The sequence below is a fragment of the Penicillium arizonense genome, assembly GCF_001773325.1.
Source record: "Penicillium arizonense strain CBS 141311 chromosome Unknown PENARI_contig003, whole genome shotgun sequence".
In the NCBI taxonomy this organism is placed as follows: Eukaryota; Fungi; Ascomycota; class Eurotiomycetes; order Eurotiales; family Aspergillaceae; genus Penicillium; species Penicillium arizonense.
In genome coordinates, this window is record NW_019173280.1 from 2,063,621 (window position 1) to 2,077,892 (window position 14,272).

At 50.3% G+C, this 14,272-nt stretch overlaps 7 protein-coding genes across 7 annotated transcripts; 3 read left to right on the forward strand and 4 right to left on the reverse strand.

Annotated features, from left to right (window-relative positions):
* Positions 1–304: 304 nt before the first annotated feature.
* erg10B (acetyl-CoA C-acetyltransferase) lies at positions 305–1,731 on the reverse strand (the record flags this gene model as incomplete). Its single annotated transcript, XM_022628163.1, has 5 exons — positions 305–820; positions 884–1,373; positions 1,430–1,505; positions 1,562–1,611; positions 1,667–1,731. The coding sequence occupies 5 exons, from the start codon at positions 1,729–1,731 to the stop codon at positions 305–307; spliced, it is 1,197 nt and encodes a 398-aa protein (XP_022491849.1).
* A 257-nt stretch (positions 1,732–1,988) lies between these two features.
* On the forward strand, positions 1,989–5,133 carry PENARI_c003G05863 (U5 snRNP component Snu114, putative; the record flags this gene model as incomplete). Its single annotated transcript, XM_022628408.1, has 4 exons — positions 1,989–2,008; positions 2,056–2,195; positions 2,253–4,481; positions 4,571–5,133. The coding sequence occupies 4 exons, from the start codon at positions 1,989–1,991 to the stop codon at positions 5,131–5,133; spliced, it is 2,952 nt and encodes a 983-aa protein (XP_022491937.1).
* Positions 5,134–5,357: 224 nt separating this feature from the next.
* PENARI_c003G04417 (iron-sulfur cluster assembly protein CIA2) lies at positions 5,358–6,007 on the reverse strand (the record flags this gene model as incomplete). The annotated part of the gene is made up of 2 exons (XM_022628308.1): positions 5,358–5,731; positions 5,800–6,007. The coding sequence occupies 2 exons, from the start codon at positions 6,005–6,007 to the stop codon at positions 5,358–5,360; spliced, it is 582 nt and encodes a 193-aa protein (XP_022491915.1).
* A 1,621-nt stretch (positions 6,008–7,628) lies between these two features.
* On the forward strand, positions 7,629–10,605 carry PENARI_c003G09727 (Zn(II)2Cys6 transcription factor; the record flags this gene model as incomplete). Its single annotated transcript, XM_022628683.1, has 9 exons — positions 7,629–7,683; positions 7,745–7,789; positions 7,847–8,365; positions 8,431–8,772; positions 8,821–9,102; positions 9,157–9,353; positions 9,411–9,710; positions 9,766–10,217; positions 10,281–10,605. The coding sequence occupies 9 exons, from the start codon at positions 7,629–7,631 to the stop codon at positions 10,603–10,605; spliced, it is 2,517 nt and encodes an 838-aa protein (XP_022491680.1).
* Positions 10,606–11,417: 812 nt separating this feature from the next.
* Positions 11,418–11,879, reverse strand: PENARI_c003G11678 (CDC26 family anaphase-promoting complex subunit; the record flags this gene model as incomplete). The annotated part of the gene is made up of 2 exons (XM_022628812.1): positions 11,418–11,423; positions 11,694–11,879. 2 exons carry the CDS (start codon positions 11,877–11,879, stop codon positions 11,418–11,420), a joined length of 192 nt encoding a protein of 63 aa, XP_022491297.1.
* A 172-nt stretch (positions 11,880–12,051) lies between these two features.
* Positions 12,052–13,171, forward strand: PENARI_c003G08476 (uncharacterized protein; the record flags this gene model as incomplete). Its single annotated transcript, XM_022628590.1, has 2 exons — positions 12,052–12,178; positions 12,279–13,171. 2 exons carry the CDS (start codon positions 12,052–12,054, stop codon positions 13,169–13,171), a joined length of 1,020 nt encoding a protein of 339 aa, XP_022491626.1.
* Positions 13,172–13,337: 166 nt separating this feature from the next.
* On the reverse strand, positions 13,338–14,187 carry PENARI_c003G07830 (ribosome-recycling factor; the record flags this gene model as incomplete). The annotated part of the gene is made up of 2 exons (XM_022628549.1): positions 13,338–13,685; positions 13,744–14,187. 2 exons carry the CDS (start codon positions 14,185–14,187, stop codon positions 13,338–13,340), a joined length of 792 nt encoding a protein of 263 aa, XP_022492068.1.
* Positions 14,188–14,272: the final 85 nt, after the last annotated feature.

Sequence of the window (14,272 nt, forward strand, 5' to 3'; positions counted from 1 at the left end):
ACTTATAGCTCATGTGTGTTTCATACAGATTAAACAATCCAGACAATAGTTGGCTTTCAGGTGCCTTTGCTAGGAAGAAAACGAGCACAATAGACACAAAGACAGTAGGATATCTCATTAACTAGTCTAGATACAGCCAAAAAAGGGATGTGACGGATGTTCTTCACTGCAAAATTCCACATGCACTGCACCCCGAGGTCTGCAAGAAGTCGTTCAATCCGATCAACCCATCAAAATTTTAATATTCCGTGCAAATATAGATGGTCATATCACATCTCCGTTTATCGTTAACAGAGTTCACCAATTACAGGGACTCCAGGACAAGGGCGCTGGCACCGCCACCACCGTTGCAGATACCGACGCAGCCAAGCTTGCCCTTCTTAGCGCTCAGCACACCAAGCAAGGTGGAGACAATGCGGGCACCGCTGGCACCAAGAGGGTGACCAATGGCGACAGCACCACCATGGATGTTGACCTTCTCCTCGGAGAGGCCAAGGAGCTTCAGGTTGGCAAGGGCCACAACACTGAACGCCTCGTTGATCTCAAAGGCATCAATGGAGTCCTGGGTGACACCGGCATGCTTGAGAGCCTTGGGGATGGCAAGAGCAGGAGCAGTGGTGAACTTGCTGGGCTTGTGAGCAGCGTCACCCCAGCCCAGGATCTTGGCAATGGGCTTGAGGCCGAGTTCCTTGACCTTGGCCTCGGAAACCAGAACAACAGCGGCGGCACCGTCGTTGAGAGGCGACGAGTTGGGGGCAGTGACAGTCCCGGTGCCAGGAATGAAAGCGGGCTTCATGGCGCGGAGCTTGTCGGGGTTAAGCTATATTGAGACACCAATGGTAAGTTAGAGCTCTTTAAGCAATCTGGCATAGTGGACACTCACGTTCTTGGGTTCGTCATCCTGGGAAATGGTAACACCGGGTTTGCCACGGAAGCCGGGGATCTCAATGGGAGCAATCTCGTAGTCGAAAGCACCGGCCTTCTGGGCAGCTTGGGCCTTCTGGTAGCTGCGGATGGCATACTCATCCTGCTGGGAACGGTTGAAGTCGTGGTCCTGAGCACACTCCTCGGCTGCAAGACCCATGAGTTCCTGAGAGCTGGCGTCCATCAGACCGTCCTTCTGGATACCATCAACAAGGGTCTGGTTGCCGTACTTGGCACCGTTACGCATGGTCTGGAGGTAGTGGGGGGTGTTGGACATGGACTCGGTACCACCGGCGACAATGACATCGGCATTTCCGGTCATGATAGTCTGGGCACCAAGGATGATGGCTTTCAAGCCAGAGGCGCAGACCTTGTTGACGGTGGTGCAGACGGTACTGTCGTTAAGGCCGGCACCGAGGGCACATTGTCTGGCGGGGTTCTGTCCGACACTAATTAGGAAGAAATCAGTCTTAATTGCATGGTATGAAGTTGACAGGACTCTTACCCAGCAGACAAGACGTTGCCGAAGAAGACCTCCTCGACATCGGAAGCATTGATGCCCTCAGCACGCTCGACGGCGGCTGTATACAACTGTTAGCTTCGAACATGAGGGGGGCACATTAAGAGTATGCCTTACCCTTGATGGCGTGGGATCCGAGCTGAGGAGCGGTCAGGCTCGATAGGGAGCTGCAAGACAATGTCAATTCAGCCCAGCGGAAAGAAAAGTTCAGGAGTTGCTTACCCAAGGAACGAGCCCACGGGTGTACGGGCAGTAGAGACGATGTAGACGGGAGGAAGAGAAGACATTTTGAAGCAAAAAATTCGAGATCAAGAAACAATGGGTATCAAGAAAGTATGAAAGAGTAGAAGAGAAGAAGAAAAGAAACGGTCAGGAGAGGGGCATCTATAAGAATGGGGAGTGAGGAGCTGTACGGTGTAGGCGCGAGTACTCCGAGACGCTCGGACCAAGTGAAAGTTGAGAACCTCAACTTCTCCGGCATCACGCCAACTCTTGGAGCTCTTCTTGGATTAATGCCAGTTTCGCACCCTCCCTTCAATTCACCATGGACGACCTCTATGATGAGTATGTTCTCAGCTTTGTGTATTTGCACATTTTCTAATTCCTTTCAGGTTTGGTAACTACATCGGCGATGCGGAATCCGATGAGGAGCACCATGAAGACGTGCAGCCCCAGGCTTTCAAGTTTGATGAGGCCTTCGATGATGAGGAGGAAGAGGAATTCAATGACCAACAATTGATGGAGGTTGATGGTATGTTTGCTCGTCTACTCAACGTCTGCAATTTTGCTAATTCGCGTCGCGTCCCAGAGGGGCCTTCAAATGCGGTCATCCTACACGAAGATAAACAATATTACCCCAGCGCACAACAGGTCTACGGCGAGGATGTTGAGACTATGGTCCAGGAGGAAGATGCGCAGCCATTGTCGGAGCCTATCATCGCCCCCGTTCAGCAGAAGAAATTTGCGATCGCAGAGACTGAGCTTCCACCCGTACATTTCTCTCGAGAGTATATGTCCGATCTCTTGAATTTCCCCGACCAAATACGAAATGTGGCAATTGTTGGTCATCTGCACCATGGAAAGACAGCTTTCATGGATATGCTTGTTAAACAGACACACGACCTTACGGAGCGATTGGAGAAGCGCATTGGACGGAAGAGGGAGGAACAGCTTCGCTATACCGATGTCCATTTCTTAGAGAGAGAACGTGGTCTTTCAATCAAGTCGGCCCCAATGAGTCTCGTTCTCCAAGGCACCAAAGGAAAATCTCACCTGCTCAACCTCCTTGATACCCCCGGGCATGTGAACTTTGTTGATGAGGTGGCTGCTTCAATCCGCCTAGCCGATGGTGTTGTATTGGTTGTGGACGTCGTTGAGGGCGTTCAGGCGAACACAGAGCAAATTATCAAGCACGCAGTATTGGAAGATCTGCCCTTGACTCTGGTCGTGAACAAGATGGATCGACTCATCCTTGAGCTCAAGCTGCCCCCCAATGATGCTTATTTCAAGCTGAAGCACGTCATTGAAGAAATCAATACTGTTATTGAGAATGTCCTACCGGGTCAGGGCGAGCGACGACGATTGAGCCCCGAGAAGGGCAATGTTGCGTTTGCGTCTAGCTCAATGAACTGGTGCTTCACTTTGCAGTCATTTGCTCGGATGTATGCCGATACTTACCCGAGCTTGGACTCATTGGAATTCGCTGCCCGTCTTTGGGGTGATATCTTCTACAATCCCAAGAGCCGGAAATTCACCCGCAAGGCAGTGGAAGAGAACTCGAAGCGGTCATTTGTCAAGTTTGTCTTGGAGCCAATCTACAAGCTCTACTCCCACACACTCAGTGAGAGCCCCGAAGATTTGAAAGAGACTTTGGCTAGTGTCGGCATCACCCTGAAGCCATCCCAGCTCAAGTCAGATGCCAAGGAGCTGCTCAATCTCGTGTGCGGACAATTCTTTGGTCCTGCAACTGGATTTGTAGACATGGTCGTTCAGCACGTGCCTTCCCCGGTGGAAGGCGCCCAGCGGGCATTGGATCGATACTACACTGGGCCTGTGGACACCAAGGTTGGAGCTTCGATGCTAGCCTGTAATTCAGATGGCCCTCTCATCGTTCATGTCACTAAACTTTTCAGCAGCACCGATGCTGCAAGCTTCTACTCTTTTGGAAGAATTATGAGTGGAACAGCCCGACCTGGTCAGCAGGTTCGTGTCCTGGGTGAAGGCTACACACCAGAGGATGAGGAAGATATGGTTGTTGCAACCATTTCTGACACGTGGATTGCGGAAACCTGTTACAACATCTCGACCAACGGCGTTCCCGCCGGAAACTGGGTGCTCTTGGGTGGTGTCGACAACTCTATTGTCAAGACAGCGACGCTGATGCCCCTCAAGCTCGAGGATGACGAGGAGGCGTACATATTCCGTCCCATTCGGCACATGACAGAATCGGTCTTCAAGGTTGCTGTTGAGCCTGTCAACCCATCGGAACTTCCAAAGATGTTGGATGGATTGCGCAAAATCAACAAGAGCTACCCACTCATCTCCACCAAGGTCGAGGAGTCTGGTGAGCATGTGGTTCTAGGAACCGGCGAGCTATACATGGACTGCGTGCTACATGACCTTCGGAAATTATACTCAGAGATGGAGATTAAGGTCTCTGACCCCGTTACACGCTTTTGTGAGACCGTGGTGGAAACTTCTGCCATCATGTGTTACTCAATTACCCCGAACAAGAAGAACAAGATCACCATGATTGCGGAGCCTTTGGACGACGGTATTGCCGAAGATATCGAAAGCGGCAGAGTTAGTATCAAGGATCCCATTCGGAAGGTTGCTCGGTACTTCGAGGACAACTATGATTGGGACAAGCTTGCAGCCCGAAGCATTTGGGCATTTGGACCCGATGAGATGGGCCCCAATATCCTCCAGGATGACACATTACCCTCTCAAATCGATAAGAAGCTTCTCGGCACTGTCAGGGACTCGATCACCCAGGGTTTCAGCTGGGGTACACGAGAAGGACCTCTATGCGAAGAACGTGAGTTGTACTCCCCCCGCCCGCTCGCGGGGTAAATGCGTTTCTCTTTTCGGTTTGAATGGCGAATGTGACACTAACATGGAGTTTAGCGATTCGGAATACAAAGTTTAGGCTCACAGACGTGTCCCTTGCTGACCAGGCCATCTACCGCGGTGGTGGCCAGATCATCCCCACAGCCCGTCGTGCTGTGTACTCGTCCTTCCTCATGGCGTCCCCGCGTCTTATGGAGCCAATCTATTCTTGCACAATGACCGGACCTGCAGACGCTGTGGCTTCTGTGTACACCGTTCTATCCCGCCGGCGTGGCCATGTCCTGTCTGATGGCCCCATTGCGGGGACGCCTCTTTACTCTGTTCGCGGCTTGATCCCAGTGATTGATTCCTTTGGCTTTGAGACCGATCTTCGTATCCACACCCAGGGTCAGGCCATGGTTAATCTGGCATTTGACAAGTGGAGTGTGGTTCCCGGTGACCCGCTAGACCGAGACATCAAACTGAAGCCCCTGGAGATGGCCCCTGCCATGGCTACGGCCCGTGACTTTGTCTTGAAGACAAGACGGCGTAAAGGTCTAGCCGAGGACGTTACTGTGAGCAAGTTCTTGGAGCCTGAGCTTTGGAAGGGTCTGAAGGAAAGTGGCGTTTTGGACTCATGATCTCGTACAATTGAACAACAAAATGGGTTTGGCTACGGGGAGTCTTTTAATCCGGTGTCTTAACGTAGAGCAACGTTTGTATTTCTAATACGCAGTCCAATGCAAGTCATTCAGAGTCTGGTTATTTGTCATAAACTATCGTCACGAGCTGGGTATGATGGGTCCTGTTTTAAGCACCGTAGGGAAGATCCAAGGCTAATGATACAAAAAGGGAAATCGTAGGTTTAGTGGCAAGTCTCCATCATCTTGGCAATTACCCCCATCAGCGCGCCGTTCTCCAAGGCCGCTGCAACCCGCTCCTTATCTGCCAGCTGCTTGTTGACTTCATCGCCCGTGCTGTGTGTACCCTCCTTGATCCGCACGTCCATTCGGAAGCGTGAGGGCAGCGACTGCTCCAGGCGCACCCGAACCCCAAGCCCAATGACAGTTGCCAAACTACAGTGCGTGATCGTGGGAGTGATGAGCACAGTGACAGTCTGTAGAGGCGATCCGGGGACGTCCGGGAGGGTTGGCTTGATTGAAATGTCTGGAAGAGATACGACAGCTAGTTCACCGAGCGAGATGGGGTGCTCCGGGTCCGAGATTGACGAGATGAGATCTAACCGGTTAGTGCACTGCGCAGACAACGGTCTCCGGTTTCATGTTCCGAATCGAGGTCGTGCTTACCATAAATTTCTTGTTCATCAATCGGCTCCTCCAGTAGGTTGTCATCCTCGGAGTCTGAAGTTGGGGCGCTCTCCAAGAAGTCTACTGGGAGGGGCAGGGATGTGAAGATACCACCATACTCCCCCTTGGAAGTTGCAGTGGGCTGCAGCCGCGTAGGTAGATCAGCAGCATTTAGAATCGTGGGGTTTTCATTCTGCATTTCCGCCATTTTGGAGAGTCGTAGGTGGAGGTGGTGAGGTCTGTGAGGGGCAAAAAAAGCCGACGGTCATGGGCTTCACGTGGTCGGATGCTATCTTTGTCTTAGTATATGTTATATTCTATATTCTTTAACTTACTGTCTAGACATATATTTATATGTTCATGTATATCTGTACCTATATAATATCTACATCTATATAATATGAAATACATAAAATACATAATAGATAGATTGATAGATATATATACATTAACTTAAGTTAACTTATATTTCTGTGTCTTATATAATCCCAGTGGTTCGGGAGGATCGACAAGCCAAGTTCTTATTCTTTGTCCGAAGTCTCTCCGGGGTTTTTGCCCCTTCAGAGATTGTTCTTCCCCTCAATCAAGTTCCACCAGTTTCATCTCGAAGCCAAGGTCACAGAATGATCCAGATACCGGTGTGATGCTTTTAAGGCTGTTTCAGACGAATTGCATATGGCACTCCGGTAAATTAAGAGGCTGATTTGCTTTCTTTTTCTTTTCCTTCCTTACATTTCGTTCCTTTTCCGTACCATTGCATATCAAATTAGGCTTAAAGGAAAGGCCACAGTGGAGAACTCATAGCCTCGGATATCGACCGTAGGGATGGAATAAGTGCTAGAAATGCTAGAAATCAAGATATGTGTGAGAATATGAAATATAATAACGCACGTATATAAATACACCTAGGCAAGACATAACTTCTTAAGTTATAAGTTATACGGAGTAATTACATATACGCCCATTGTTCTCCCACCTTGGATCGCCCCCTCCACCTGGAAATCCACAGCCGCGGGCGCTATTGGATCCTCCTTGGCACCCTATTCTCTCTCTCCCCTCAGCTTCCGATCTTCTCTTTCTTCCTCTCCTGGCTAAATGCCATTTTGAGTCTATTCGCCCCTTATGACTCCACCTGCGACCTTGCCCATTCCGTCCTAATGCTCCCTTCCTCTGTCAATTGAACGATGCGCCATGCTCCGCTGACTCGAGCCCGACTGCTTTGGAATCCTTGCTATACACCTTCTTCCTCGGTAAGCGCTTGCCTTTTTCTACCTCTCTATGTGGACTGCTGCCCTTTGCCTTGTTGCGGGACTCGCCCGCAATCTTGAGCTTTGATCGCGATCTACTGCTTTATATCTAGGCTCGGAAACGTACTAATCTTTGAGGTTCTAGTAATTGACCTGTGATTAACAATACTTCGAGCCCAGAGACACTGTTGTGTCTCTATTTGTGCGCCAACACCGACTTCAACGTCCGATATCCATTTCGCATCGGATCTGCTCACCGGGTTTGAGCGCAGTTCTCTGCTCTATCCACGGTCCTCGGTTCGATCAAATAGCAGAACACTTGCGTGTTTCGCGGGGGCGGCTGTTGCGACTTCCCTTTGTTCAAATCGTCTCTGTGCCTCGGTAAATCGACTGCAACCTACTACGACACTATTTCGCCCTCCGCGCATCGTTATTCTTCATCCCAAGGCAGGCCCTTGTGATAGATCGCCAGCACACGTTTTTGATTCTCCAACCGTTTCGACGTTAGTGAGCATAACCAGTACCGTTACACCACACGCGACTTCGCTTGGCATCTGATCGGTGCGACCAAAGCGAACAGTCATGCAGGGCTACTCATTTGCGCCCCCAGCCGGGCCTCCGAGGGAAGGTCAGAAAAGTATGTCATTGGGGACGAACCGGTTATCACTTGCATCTCGGCTCACTAATCATTTCTGTAGATTATGTATTCGTTGATGAACACAACCGGCACAAGAGACTCAAGGGTATGCATGGCTCTCGTAGAGATTTGTGTCCAACGTACTGATGGTTTCGGCGTTTAGTGATGCGAGCCTGCAATGGTTGCCGGAAAAGAAAAATCAAATGTGATGCAGCCACGACAAATACGTGGCCTTGTTCTGCATGCACTCGTCTGAAGCTGGTTTGCGTCCCTCCTACCATTGGCCAAGATGGAGACTTCCTGCCAGATGGCCAGAGCGAGTCTACTCTAGACAGCGGTGGTCCTTCCGTCCCTTCCGAAAGCCCTCATTCCTTCCCAGTACCTCCGACCTACAGGGATAATAATCAACCTACCATGGGAACAATGCCTTCATATGATCAATTGAGCATGTATTCCCAGTATGTTCCTGCTCCACATCCCCAACAAGGCCTTTATAACGGCATTCGGTCGCCACAAATGCCCATGCCGCCGATGGCATATCAACAACCTCAGATGTATGCCGGGGCCCATGCTCCGTCAATGGGAACACCAGATCGGAATGTTTATATTGATAACGATCAATCAACCGCAGAGAACCTTAGCGATGTACTTGGGGAGCTGAAGATCGACGAGAGTGGCATCGGTATGACATTGTCTTTTATTTTAGTGCCCACGCAGTGAGTGGCTAACTGTTTCTTGCCCTCAAAGCCCCCTATATTAGAAGGCAACGGACAGATCGTGTCGAGCCTGATGCCCCTGTTCAAGACGAGGCCGAAGAGCGGTTGCCGCCTCTCAGCACTGGATCAGGCGCGACGATCCGAATCCCGCCTGAGCTTATGCCTGCAGAAGACGACGTGATGTCTTATTTCAAGATCTACTTTGATGAGATACACCCCTATGTTCCTGTCGTTTCTCGTGCCCATCTGTACTACCAGTGGCAACATGATCGCCGCTCCATTTCCCCACTTCTTCTCGAGGCTCTGTTTGCCTGTGCAGGACGGTTATCTGATGAGCCCGCAGAGGGAGCCCAATGGCTGGCATTGGCCAACAGTGAGTCAACATTAATTGTCTATTCGACTCAAAGCTAACCTCGTCTAGGGCACGAGACCAGCTTTATGGATGTGCCACGTCTGAGTACTATCCAAGCATTACTTCTCCTACTAAAGGCCAGGGAATCTTTGCCGAAGAAAGGTTATTATTATCGATCTTGGCAAACTGTCAAGACAATCGTCTCGATGGCGAAAGACATGGACATCCACGAGCACTACAGCAGCCATGCCGAAGGGGAACCCTGTGGTCTCAACCCAATTGAATGCTTGGTGCAGACCAGGGTATGGCAGTCTATCATGGTAGTCGAGGTGATGATCGGAGCACCTCAAGGTAAGCTCATGTCGCCTTCACTTAATAAGCCTAAGCAGTTTCTGATTTTGTTAGGCCGCTCGGACTACGGAGTCGACCCTGAAACAGTCGACATGCGCCCAACGCTAGATATCAGAGGTCTTGACCAATACGAGATCGATCGCTCAAGACAATATGCTTATTTCGTTCGCAACGCACATCACATTCGCATCATCACAGATATCTATCACAAAATCAAGAAGCAAAAGGACTGGGGAGCCGACGCCCGATTTGTACAGAATAATCCCCTTTTCTCAGATTGGCTTCGCAACCTTCCTTCTGACTTACAGGTCAACTATCCTGCTGATGGCTCTGCGCCATGGCTGCCATCCCATTTTGTGGGCAATATGCATTCTCATTGCCACCTCGCGATCATTCTGTTACATCGCCCTCAACTAATTGCCTCCCAATCCTTCGCAGCCGGTGGTGAATGGAAGATTCACATGTCACTGTGCTACTCCTCAGCCAAGAGTCTATGCCGGCTTCAAGAAGCCATTTTGCAGAGATTTGGGCTGTCCGGCCTGCTTTATATGCAAAGAGGTATCAATTTTGCCATATATTGCATTCTGACTTGCACAATGCTGCACCTGGTAAATATAGAAACTTTCCTTGTTTCTGTCCCCAGATTGTTCTGACAATTGGCAGGTTGCCATCACCTCTCCCGACCCTGAATTCAACTCAGATGCCCGTGAATATTTTACTCGACATATGAGAATCCTAGAGACCTGCTCAACCGCATGGCCCATGCCCGAGATTCAAGCGCAGATCGATTCGTTGAGACTGGCCTTTTCCGCTGACATGCAACGCCCCTTCGACCTGAAACCGAGTTTCCCATATGGGAGTCCTTCGGAACCCTATCAGCCCAGTCCACCTATGGATGCGCACTACCATCCTCATTTAAATCAAGTCCAATCTAGAGTGGGTTTCCATGCGCTTCCAATAACTCCTCCAATCTCGACCGGTGCTGAAGACTCCAAGTCCGACACATCTTCTCAGTTACAATCCCTCGGAATGGTTGCCCATCAACCCCCCACAACCCATCCAATGGATGCCCCATTAGCCGACGAAAATACCTGGGACCCGACTCGCATCATCACGTATGTACAAACAGCGGATCTCAAGTCAAGCGTATTTGTCTTGTGCTAATCCATTTTCCATAGCCAATGGGACATGGCTTTCTCCGTGAACCCCTCTACCGTCAGCACCAATTCTCCGCCGATGCCTATGAACAATTCGACACCGGGTGTACCAAACGTCGTGAACCCCCAATACCCCGTGCAGTACGAAACACCCAGCAAGGTGTCTTCTTTCACCCCATCTCAGTCCATTTCCCCGCCGCAGTTCCACGCACCCCCGGTCGTGTTTTCGGCCCGTGACTGGCAGCAAAGTGTTGCTAGTGTATATGATCCACAGGGCGTGAAGCGACGATGGAACCATTCAGTTGATGTCGGTTCTGACAACATGTCTAAGCGACAACGGGGATGATGCTCCTATAACTGAATCCTTTGGCTTGGACTTGGACTTTTAGCGACTGATCCAACCATCCTCTTTATTGGCCTCCTGGCTTCAACCAGAAAACCCTGTCTGGGATTGAACATTGCTTCTGTTGCTTTAAATTCTCCCCTTTCCTTGTGAAATCGATTTCTATCTCGTTTTATATCAGCACCAGAGGATCTCAGTGTCGTGCCATTGGAGCACAATGTTTTATATTGGAAAAGTTCTGAGGTCCAGGTTGTTAAGCCACGTCACACCGAAGTTAGGACATACAACAAAGAGAATAAATGACCTTCCCTAAACAGGATCTGGATTGATATTGGAATACAACAAACTACACAGAAGACGGGGTTGATTCAAAGACAATTGGTGGAGACAGTTGTATAAAATTCTCACGATGCCCTGGGATAGAGCACACCGAGGGATTACACAAGCCCGAGTCTCCTTTGCCCGACGAACAGCCCTCTTGAAAGGCCGACACGGATTGTTGCATCTACGATTGATATCGGTGACTACTAGAAAGGTGAAAGACAAGGGAATTGCACGCTCAGCTACATGATTTGTGAGCTTGGGCGTGATAATTAAGGCATCACTAGCTGATATAATGGAGTCCATGAATCCTGTTGTCTATCACACAGTTGCTTTCTTGGGAATGAAGTCAAAAGGGGACAGTGGACGGGGCAAGACAGTTGGTGTTGCCGGGCATGTCAAACACTGGGGGATATTCTGGGAGGTTGATGAAGAAAAGGTCGGTTTGATCGGTTCGTATTCGCTATTTGAAGCTTGAATGGCACTATCCCCTGTCATTGCTACCATGTACGTGTTCGGACACGAGAGGTATAGTGCAAGTGCAATGTATTGACAAAGGTCATTGTACTCTGTCTCCTTGGCTCTATCTGATAGAACACATGATCAAAAACGCAGGTCGATGTGATCAAGTGCCTTTTCTTTATCGTATCATGGGCGGGACATGTTTTCGTATCGACATGGGAATAGATTGTGTTCATGTAACAGTCTCGGTGCGGTATAGACAATCAACCACGTCGGCCAATGCCTATCCTTTCTTCGCGTGACCGCACAATCCTGGCCTTGTCACCAGGGAGTGGCTTTAGCTCATCGCTCGGGTCAAAGTTGGCGGTGGAGGATCCTTTGGCGTGTTGCTCTGGGTGCTTGTTTTCCTCGGACAATTTGCGAAGTCGTTCTTCTTCGAAGGCAGCAAGGTCCTCCGATGTGATGGCAATGGCGGTTGGCTTTCGGCGGAGCATCTTGACCGTCAGAATGTATGCCACTGAATCAAGCAAGTTGGTGGTGAGCGGAGGTAGGTGAGCGGAGCCTCACGTGACTACATTCTTCAATCTTTCCGCGTTGAAGCCCGTCACAGTTTTGAGTCCAATACCAACGCTCCAGGGACACGACCTGGCTTATTGATGAGCCAAGATGTTTCGGCCACAGATCAGGCAGATTGCTCTGCAATGTGAACGTGCGAGATTTGGTCTCTCCGCGCCTGCTCGTTCGTTCTCCTGTTCCCGTACAGTGGCTGCTGCAGATCAAAACCAACCGTCCGGTAAGTACAGGCGATGAAACCAGGCCTGAGGAAGCAAACACATCATTGCATCCCTAATTTAAAGTCATTGTGTCTCCTATCTAATCCGGATTTCCATTAGGCCAAAAGCCCAACACCCGTCCTCCATCAGAGGCACGCCCCCGCCAGCCTCGCAAACCCAATGGCCCTCCGGCTCGTCCCAACCAGAACCAACCTCGCCCTGCTCGAGTGGTTGACGCAAGATCATTTGCTGCGACAAAAGCTAGCGGTGGAGAGCAACCCAAGATCATTCGCAGCCCGAGATTGCGCACCGCTCGCGGCGGCAACCAAGGCCAAAATCGCAAATCCAAACCCTCCGCTAAGGGCAAGGGTCCACGAAAGGACCAGCGCCGAAACGCAACTTCATTTGAAAACGCCGAGGGCGAAGAGGCCGAAGCGGCGGCTATTGAGGCCGTTGAGCAAGAGCAAATCTTGAAAGACCGGCCCGTTCCTATTCGCTATGAGCCTCAGGAAATCACCTACTCTACATTGAGAGAGACTTGGCCTTCGATTCCCACAGATGCGAACTCGCGCTCCGCTGCCGTTTACGAGAAGCTTGTCAGCCTAAGCGGTCGCTTTGCCAATGGCTACGTCCCGCCTCATGAGCTTGGAAGACGCCTCTGGAAGGGTCAAAGCGTTCTTTTCAGCAGTGAGGCCGAGAAGTCTGAGGCTTTGGAGGAGACTAAGCGGTTGGCCCAGCTTCGTGCAGACCAGATTTCGCAGCGCAAGGGTGACCTTGTGCAGCCTCGCACTGTTGAATTCAACCCCATCAATGCGGAGAGCACCAAAACTCTCATGGAGACGCTCGCGCAGGGCAAATATCCAACGGCCGAGGCCAAGAAGGAGGGGCCAGCCGTATTGGGCGAGGTGACAAGAAATCTCATGAACAATGGGACATACCAAACAACTGGGAAAACCTCCCAATTCATGACCAAGCTCGAATCACTTGTCTCTGGCAGCACCAAGCGTGCCTGATACTGTGCGAGGACGACGACCAGTGGTGCATGTGACTTGTATTATATAGTTTTGTTTCGGTTCATTTCTCATTTTTCTCCCTTATCTTTCCCGATTATGCCTGTACTTAAGTTACAAAGTCATTATTTTACAAGCACGGTGTTCCTGGGCTGTGGCCGATAATATTTTATGCCTGCTCCAGGGTCTTTTTGGCCGCTTCAAATGCATCCTTGAGATCTCTTTGACCTTGGTCTGTGACCTTCTCCATCTGATCATGGGCTTTGCGCACATCATCTGGTCGAGCTAGTTTCTTTTTCTGCAAGTCCTGGAGACGTTTGTGCATCGCGCCTCTGGAATCGCGTACTGAGCTAGAGGCCCTGTCAAATGCTTGCTTAGCAGTTTGAATGTTCTTATCCCGGGACTCCTTTGTGGGCGGTGGAATGGGAATGTTGAGTTGGAGGGCATTGTGGGCATCGGGTTGCGGAGTCAAGGATAGGTTCGAGGATATGATAGCCGAAATAAGAGGTTTGATATGCTGCGCAAGATATTAGAATTGCTCTGATTCGGAAGCGCACGTCGGTTGTCAAACTCACATCCTCTTCTGCGGCCAAGAGAGTGACCATCCGTCCTCCCTTGGGTACAACCTGAGCCAGATCTCCGAGTTTGACTGACTCCTTAGACTCCTTGCTCAGCTGGACCTTCAAATTCTCCAGGAGAGCGGTATTGAACCGTCCTCCCGCGCGAAGCTTGGACAAATCATCTTTGAGCCGAGCGACAGTCGTGGAAATGCCGTTGTGCAGTTGAGAGAGATCAAAGGGATCTTCAGCAGAGCTAGAGCTTTCTTTTGGCTCAGGAGCAGAACTCTGTTTGGCCTTGTCCTTCTTTTTGTATAGGGCAGGGGAGTTGGCAAAGTTACGTCTGTTCAGAGGAACTAAGCACTGAGCCCGAGGCAAGAGACATGACCGAGGGTTTAAAGGGCGCGTGACCGCAAGGCGAGGACAGAAAGAGCGGAATGATTGGGAAATGATACGTTGCATGGCGGAAGCAATTGGTGTAAAAAAGTTGGAGAGCGGAAGCAAGAAGTTTTGCAGTCGCATTTCCACCATCCCCGCCTTGGCCCGA